At 33.1% G+C, this 9579-nt stretch overlaps 1 protein-coding gene across 1 annotated transcript; it reads left to right on the top strand.

Moving 5' to 3' along the window:
* Positions 1 to 334: 334 nt before the first annotated feature.
* Positions 335 to 9042, top strand: Txl (Thioredoxin-like). Its single transcript, XM_085947665.1, has 6 exons — positions 335 to 561; positions 1439 to 1595; positions 2314 to 2424; positions 6714 to 6863; positions 7467 to 7600; positions 8016 to 9042. The coding sequence occupies exons 1-6, from the start codon at positions 464 to 466 to the stop codon at positions 8227 to 8229; spliced, it is 864 nt and encodes a 287-aa protein (XP_085803791.1). The 5' UTR covers positions 335 to 463; the 3' UTR covers positions 8230 to 9042.
* Positions 9043 to 9579: the final 537 nt, after the last annotated feature.

Raw genomic sequence — 9579 nt, 5'->3', positions numbered from 1 at the left:
GTTGGTTCAAATCCAATCTACCTAGTGCAAAGAGATTGGATTCAATCTCTTTGACCTAGTGTGTTTTTTTGTGTGAAAAAATAAATTATGTGTTACATGTCACACGCCAAAAATACACTCTGATCTGATTTTCCAAACGCCCCAAAAGAAGTATAACTTCAACAAAACTAGGAATATAGTAGCACCAATTTTATTGTAACACATTAATTAATAAATTTTAGTAAAGCCCACAAAGAGATTGGACTCCTCCCTTCAGAGTCTTCAATCTCTTTGAAAGCCCACCATTTTTCCCCATCTGGTATAATAGTTAAGCAACCTTTACGCAAGTGGCAACACTGGCTGCAAATTGTTGCCTGTCATTCACATCACAACTACTTCCATTTAATTCTAAATGTCTTTGGTTGTTTGACGGGAGTTCAGTTGTATCAGCTTATCTACTTAAATTTGGATTATTAGTGCAAAAATGGGATTCGCAACAATTATCATGAACGAGGGCCATTTCCAGACTGAAATGGCAAATGCTGGCACAAAATTGGTGGTCGCCGACTTCACAGCTACGTGGTAAAGTACCATAACCTTATTAGAATTCTTACACCCACATCAAAATTTATATTATTCTGTCGCTTTCACCGGGAATCAGCCAAAAACTTGTGTTCGGAATAGCATGTGACGATATTTTCTCTTCAGATAGACATTTCAACGGCAATGTAGTAATTTATTGTGTCTGGAAATATGCAAATCATTTGTGTATTGTGAGCATGATGATTTTTAATTCTTTGAACTCTTACACCATACATCCTACGTATAACCCGGCAACTTTACCTTTTATATCAACTTGCGTGGAGTGATTATTTCAAGGTAAAGCCTTATAAGTCGATGTTCAAAAAATACTTGGTCGTATTATTGTAATTGTCATGTCACTTGTACCATGTCATACCAAATGCATTAATTTATTATTCAATCATTTTATAATATAATAACTGTCAAGAATACCTGACGTCGCCATAATCAAAATAACTAACCTTTTAACTGCTTTTTGTTAACTGAAGACTGAAGTAGACATGGAGCGCCTAGTTTCGAATCCCCCTAAAACGGTTAGATAGTATGTATGTTCATGGATATTTTTGTTACCTATAATATGATGGCCAAAGATTGACCCTTATAAAACTCCAAAAACCGTCTATACGTATTATCAAAAATTATGGTAAATTTCAAAATAGTTGGGTGTGCTTTTCAAATGCCCCTAAAATGGATAAGCCAAAATACTCTTTAGAATGTACGAATTAAATAATAAATACATAAGTTCACAGATTTAATAAATGAGTTTTTCTCATTTTTCTTAAAATTACCTAAAATCGTTTTAGAGGGTTTTAAATCCATACTATTTGTCACTTCAAATTCTTTCTGTTTATTATATCTGGACTTAAATCTGCTTTAGGTGTCCGCCGTGCCAGCGAATTGCCCCGTTCTTCGAACAGCTGCCGGCTAAGTTCCCCCGCGCCGTCTTCCTCAAGATAGACGTGGACAAGTGTGCCGATACTGCTGCGAGCCAGGGCGTCAGCGCTATGCCCACATTTATTTTCTACAGAAACAAAGTAGGTCTTTCATAATATTATTATGATGTACATATTATGTATGTTGAATTACGTATTACATTGGTTCTGTTAAAATTTGTTTAAGTAGAATTAATAAAAATAACTTTGGTACAATACCATTATAATGCAGTTCTACCACATAAACACTAGTTTAATAAATAGTAATATATGTCAATTGGATTCAGTTATTTAATGTTATTATAGAAAAGTAATGGATCCAAAAGAAAACATTACCTATCTATGTTATCATACAATTTATTGCTGATTCATTTATTTTTAGACAAGTCAGAATTTAAGGACAAATATGTTCTGAAAAGGTATCGCTTGATCAATAATATTGTCAAGCCCGGGGCACGGACTTCAATGAAAATTTTCGATTGTATTTATTTCCTTATTTAATGTTATTTTAATATTTTTCTACAAACAGTTTACCATATTACACTCGGAAGTATGAGCAATAACTAACACTACGATCGAAATTTACAGTTTCGTGTCACGGCCTGACACTACTATAGTGGGTTTTGTGATATTTTACAACTATGTCTGGTTCACTATTTTAATAAATGTATTTACAGTATCACTTGTATTCATATTATTGAGTGACAATAAATAGGCATACACCTTACTAATTCTGATGTGGTAATAAATCTACCAGCAGAAATCATTTTATTGTATAAATTATATGTAATGTTTATACTATGTATTTCCTTGTCCATAGACAAAAGTGGACAGGCTCCAAGGTGCCGACTCGGCGACCCTGGAAAGCAAAGTCAGGCAATATTACGGCAATGATGACGGATCAGACGAAGACAATGCCGTCGCTGGCCATGTATGTTAACACATTTTTCTATATATTCATAATAAATTGGTTCATATGTCTTATTCATACAAATTTTGATTACTTTTACTTTCCAAAAAATAAAAGAATTAAGGCCAATTATTATCAAGTGGTGTAAATTTTTCTAGCAAAGCCAACCCGATAGCAATAAAATTGCAAATCTATAAGAATATTGAAATTCTTATATGTGCATATTAAACTTTAAAATGAAAATAATACACATACTTGTCATTATTGTCATTAAATTAATAATTGTAATGATCTTTTCAAAAGATTCGGTGTTTACTTGGTAATTCATGATAATTTATAAAATGTGCATATCATTTACCCGCTCCCCGCTCTCCACTCGATTAGGTATAACGTGGTATGTAGGTAACACCTTCTTTTTTACTCCCCCACCACATAGCATTGATAATAATAATTGTAACGTTGCATAAACTCGTTATTTTTTATTTAGTATTCAAACTTTATTAAAACCATATACATAAGTGGAACATAATTTAACGTAAATAATAATTGTAATATCTGGTGAATACCAAGTTTTTTTCTGTTGTGTATATGCAAGAGATGTGCCTAAAGTGTAAACTTTTGCCAACCGCGCCTCGGTCATCGCGATGGCTGCGTCGATAGAATTGTAGGGGCTAGCCAGCGGTATCCCTCTATCCCTACACGGGGATCTGCTGACTGATCTTACAGCTGCCACCGATAAAACAATAACTAGAAACACATTTTATAAATTGTAATGATAATAATTAACTGTTGTGAATTGTGAGTGACTTTTTACCCACGACATTTATTTTGTTATGCATGCATTTTTTTATTTGGTTCTTCACCAGGGAGGTATGTAACACGTAGTTAAAATAACATCTTTAGTCAAATTAGACTGAATAATATGTGTATTATTTATATGACGTGTGCATTATATTCAATAAATTATTATTTTATTTCAGTCGTAAAAACTCATAATCCCGCTCGGAAGGCTCGACATGTGCAGGGACAGAATTACAATTTCACTATTAATTATTGACAATAATTTAACAATATTTTATAAGAGTGCGTGCGCCCTTTTTAGGCCTGTATACGAATCATTCGCCGGGTCTCGCGTCACATGGCGCTTTTTTGGCAATTCAAGCTCGATAATATTTTTTTACTCATTATTATTATCATATTAATATGTAGGATTATTGGATTATATCCATCATTAAATAATGTACTCACGCAATGTAATGCTAACAATAGCCTCTCGCTGTCAGGATCATGAGTTTGCAGACATAGTCCGATGTCTATCATAAAAAACCATAACTTTGTAGTTGAACTTTGATTTCACGAAGGCATGCTCTGATCCAATTTGATTTATACGTGAAATAAACAATCTACTTAAATTATTAGCCCTCGTCCCGAGAGTTTTTTTTTTAATAAGAAGTAGTAATAGTCTTACGATGTGTACGTGTACTATATTCCATTATAAGTCTGATGACTTGAATACATTCCATTGGATTCTTGAGTTTCCAATTTATATGCAATATTTTTTGTTCATTAAGTATCTAATAAGTAGTAGGTAGCTATCGTATAACATTTCTACATTGGATTATTTGTATGTATTTGCAGAAATCTGTAGAAGAAAAAAGTTGCTGCTCCATTGCTTAGCAGATCTGTCAACTTTATTGAAATTATTTATTACAGCATCTCATTTCGTACTTTTGTTTGAACATAACTACATTGTAGTTGTGAGATTGTCGGCAAATTCAATAACTCAAGAATAATTTTATTATAATTATATTTATTATACTCCATACTAAGATCTCATTATATGCATCCATTGTAAGACAAAGCTTTTGTTTTAATATTAAATATAATGTTGCCCCATTCATGTGTCAAAATTTTGTTTTCTCTTCAGAATAAAAATATCATTGGATCACTATCGATATGTATGCTTTTTTTTTTAACAAGTTATCAAAACTATAAAACTAATATACCTACCTATATGGTTTTTAGTAGCACCTACAGTTGACTCTTAATTTATCACAGTTGACAGACTTATAATCGCCGCTTTCCCACGTCGAACTAATCAAATTCAAAATTCGTCAAAATTCACCATAATATGTAGTAAGAAAAAGACTTTTTATCTACATACGTATTTGCATTCAATTTGGCTGGCGATGTGCAGAAAGTGACCAGTCCACAAATTAGAAAAAAAATGTTGACTTTGGGAATCATAATTTCTTTCTTCATTGTTGACTTGTGCGCTCCCAAATGTCAACTGAATTTGTACCTAAGTATGTAGCGTGCAATGTGGCAATAGTATTTTTAGTAGACAAGCATAGCACCTACCTTAGCACAAAGCGAAGCACTTCGGTGTGGCCGAAGCCTTACCAATCGACAGCTTCTATTTATAAAATACTCTTTTGGTATTTTTTTCCATGAAAGAACCGATCCACTTAGGCCCATTGAACATTTATCCTCAATATTACATTTAAATATATATATATTTTTTTTTTCCGGCCATGTCCGATCCTAATAGAATCATATGGGCCTCCACAGAGTAGAGGTTTGTGTTCACAGATTTTGTTTTTTACGAGAAATGGATGTCAGCCACTTGCTCAACCTATTAGGTCCATACCCTGACTCACACACAAATTGAAAAACAATACATGTACTAGCCAGACCCAGGATTCGAACCTAGGACCCACGGCGTTATAGTCCAACGCTTAAGCCGTGCTGCCACCGTGGGTGTTCAATAAATTGCCTAATATTAATGAATAAATTCACATCGCATTCCAAAATTTGAACCTCATTATTTGCATAACGCCAACCGTTTTGTATCTGTAGAGAAGTGTTGAGCGGTTCACTATTATTATGACATTTTTAATGGATAAGTAACTCATTTTCTGTCAACAGTGAAAGATGTGAGGTCAAATCCCACTCTGTCCAACTTTTTTCTGAGGTAGGTTTTCTCACCTACACTTTCACTTACAGTAATGCGAGAGTCGCGCAAGTGAAGTATTTCAATTGAGTTCATCATGTTGTAATTAGGTAGAATGCGAGTGGCTAAATTGATAAAGCACATCGGCCGGAATTTGATTGATACAGGTTCAAGTTCTGTCAGTGCCATACTTTTTTCTTTCTAATAAGTATTGTTCTCGAGGTGTTTCCAAATTATGTATATTCAATAAAGAATGTTGAATAAAAATATGTATTGGTTTATATTAGAAATCTAATTGACATTGTTTGTTCCATCCATTGTTATTGTTCTTACCCCAATCCATTTATGGATGTTGATGCCTTAAATAGGCACTTAAATGATGTCACCGCACATTATTAGAATTTCAATTCAGGAAATGGTAACCTAACAATTTAATACATATGTATTATTATGAGCAGTGCCCTTGCAGGTGTGAGTATGATCCATCTACGAAGAAACAGACCTTATATCCAATATCATTACTTATAATAAATTGTTACAAAATCTTTTTCAATTTCAATAGCATTCTTTATTGCATAAATTTTTAACCCAACACGCCTGGCGTGTTGCCATTAGATACATATACTTTCAGTGCTGACCAGTTAATTACCACATTTAACATGCTAATTGCTACACGCCAGGTGTGTCTTTAGCACTGACCGAGTTGTTATAATTAACTGGTCAGCAGCGAATGAGTATATGTAAGCACAAATAATATATCTGCTTTGCTTTGGTGATTTCTTTTATATCTTAGCTATTTTTATTTATCCTACTAACTTAAAATATACAGTCATTCTTTAGCAGAATACATTGGAAACTTGGAACTGATGATTTATTTACTTGCATTTCTTATCCTTTTGCACAACTATTTGTATGTCTACCTATACCTAATTACAGTAATACATTTGTATCATAAAAAATAATAAACATTGTAATTAATAATCTCATATTGAAGGAATTAGATTTCCTGCCATTCCTGCTTTGTATTCATTTTTTTCTCAAATCTACACTTACACCATTGTATGTGGTATGTAGTATGTATGTATATAATATGGTTCATTAGATATTAATTATATTAAAATTAATACCTTACTTATGTACACAGCACAGTGAAAAGTTTTAATCTAGGTATTGTTTTAGATTAACTCATATCTTTCTGAACCTTTATTATAATCAAAATTCAGCTGTGACCGCCAAATTTTCATAAAAAGATTCGATATAAATTTCATTGACAACTGCAGTTAATTCATAATTTCTGGTTACCGGGTACTAATTGATTACCATTTAATAAAATAACAAAAATCCTTTTTCCTAACAGATGGACCTCGTGTCCTTCATCACAAAAGGTGAGTGTGAATGTCTAAACGAGTCTGACGAGCACCCGATGCTCCACGCCCTCTCCGCTCAAGGTGGCCACCTTGAAAGTGACTGCGACGAACAGCTCATCATGTCCATAGCTTTTAATCAGGTGAGGTTGACATTGAACTTCAGTTTCAGCATTATTGCTTTTATTAAGTTTTTTTTTTTTTTTTTTAGTATTTTTAAGTATTTACCTAGATTTAAAAAAATATCAACAAATCTATTGTGTTCAAGAAAACAATATTTTTATGAATAATATGTAACAACTCGCTTGGCTTATGGGTGTTCCCACAAAATATAAAAGCGAAAGCGGATATTTACTAAGTAAGAAAGAGTGGTGCGAATTTGCTCGTTTGCTGCAATATTATTTATAACAACTCGGCTCACTCGTTTGGTCTGCGTTGCCACTATAAATTAATTGTTGTTTTAATTTAATAAATCACATTTTTTTTTGTAGTACTCAGGACTAGGTACTAGACTAGTAGTAGGGGAATTTTCAAATGAAAATGTCAGTTGAAAATATCCCTCTGAGGCGGACGAAACCGGTCCTAATTTATTGATTAAAAGTGGAATAAGTACTAGAAAAAAAAAATTGCGTTTTATTAAATTAAAATAACAATACAATGCAGTTCCACCATGAATTGACAGTTAACAAAATAAAAGCAACTATAAATTAAATTAGTGTTGATCAATTCCAATATTTTGTCAATAGGCTGTGAAAATCCATTCGCTGAAGATAAAGGGTCCCAAAGCAGAAGGTCCTAAAACAGTGAAGCTTTTCATTAACCAACCCCGAACACTGGACTTCGACATGGCCACATCCAATCAGGCCATACAAGAATTGACGTAAGAAATCGGATCATTTTCTTATACTGCCTCTTCACAATGGCCCGAGGGAAGCGAATGTCACACGGTCATCGTTTTGAAGAGGGTGATATTCGCCTCATGTGGCCCACGGCCGGCTAATGTTTACCGTCTATCGACACAGTGTCAGTGCATCAAAGGATGTCAACATTCGCCTCGCTTGGGCCATTGTGAAAAGGCAGTTTGCTAACGTTTTGTAAGACTTGTGTGAAAAGTGAAGACTTGTAATGATGCATACGCAGTCACTTTGTCAATTTTCAATTCAAAAAGTAAATGAAAGATGTTAAAGAAAATCTATATAGATTGAGTCTAAAGCGAAAGAAAGATCACTGATCAACAAATTTTTATACAATCTGAACAAGCTCCAGGGTACTCATACATTTTGCTTTTGTTACAGGGTCACACCGGCAGAGCTGGAAAACGGAAGCCCTATCCAGCTGCGCTTTGTAAAATTCCAAAATGTCCAAAACATCCAAGTGTTTATAAAAGATAACCAAAGCGGCTCAGAGGTGACACACATTGATCACTTTGCACTGTACGGATCCCCCATTAGTACAACTAACATGGACGATTTCAAAAGAGTCGCTGGCAAAAAAGGAGAAAGCCATTAACCATCCTACACATATTTCAGTTTAAGATTTGTTTTACTTTTACAAATTGGCTTTTGGGCACATTCAAATCTCACATGATTCATTTTATGATTGTTACATATTATTATTATGTACCTATTGTTATATTTTCGTATGCTAATACCGTTTTGTTTTTCTTGTATATTATTAATACTATCAACCGTGGAATTTGAATTTAAATTCTAATGGATTTAAGTTTTATGCTCAAATGGAATGGTACAAAACTTAAATCCATTAGAATTTCTTGTATATGATTCTTCAATGCTTTTTTTTTCATATTATGTATCACACTAAAGTAAAACTGTATTCCTAACTTACACAAATAGCCTTCTTGGGGTGATCGGGTGATCAAACTTGTCTTGATAAGTACATAAATGTATGCAATAGCATTCAGAAGTTAGAAAGTTCCCTGCCCACAAAATTTTTAGATAATATTGTCTAAACACATATATGAAGGAGAAACAAAATATGTATCGTCTACAAAGTGTTGAAGGTACAAAAGAAGACAGTGATAAGTCATTTTAATTTGTTTTTTCAGATAACATGTATATACTTTATTGAATATGTTTTCATTGAATTTTATCATGGAAACTCAGCTTTAAAGTTCATATTATTGTAACTTACAAAAATATAATGACTGATTTTATTTATTTTTAAAACAGACTACATAATAATATAATATGTATTTGAATTGAAGTTAGTTTAGTATTGTATTGAGTCCATTTGCCAATTTCTCCACTATAATAATGACTAATTTATGGAATGATGAATAAAATAATTTTTGTATATTAAGTACCATGTTCGTTTCATTTATGTGGAATTAATAATGTAAGTGTATATTATTTATGAATGCAACTTCATCGAGACCAACCCATCTCCAGACATGGACAGAGTCTGTTGATTCATAAGAGGACATGTTGGTTTTTAGATTAGAGGCCATATTAACACTTCCTTTACGAGAAATTTAAATTCTGCAAAGAAATTGAATACATGTGAATATGGTGACATCAGTGGTGTAGTGGGACTGGAACGCACCTGGGTGGCGGTGGCGGTGGCACTCTGGCACCTCATCAAACAGTTCTTATAAATATTATGTTACACACACAGTCATTTATAATCGCATGAAAATTATGTTTATTTCTAACTTGGGAGAAATTAAGAATTTTAAATTTGTATATTCGTATGGAAGGTCAAAATGCGAGTGAAGCCAAAAAAGCAAAAAGAGGTTATGAGAAAACCAATAATTGAAAATTTTACTGAGAATGGCGAAATTTTAAATTTACAGTAGGCACATATTTACATTTAAATAATGATATAACCGCTTTTAGGTTG

The sequence above is a fragment of the Rhyacophila brunnea genome, unplaced genomic scaffold (assembly GCF_057557595.1).
Source record: "Rhyacophila brunnea isolate RB1 unplaced genomic scaffold, BYU_Rbru_1.0 scaffold_2, whole genome shotgun sequence".
Taxonomy (NCBI): Eukaryota; Metazoa; Arthropoda; class Insecta; order Trichoptera; family Rhyacophilidae; genus Rhyacophila; species Rhyacophila brunnea.
This window is presented reverse-complemented; position numbering and strand designations above follow the sequence as displayed.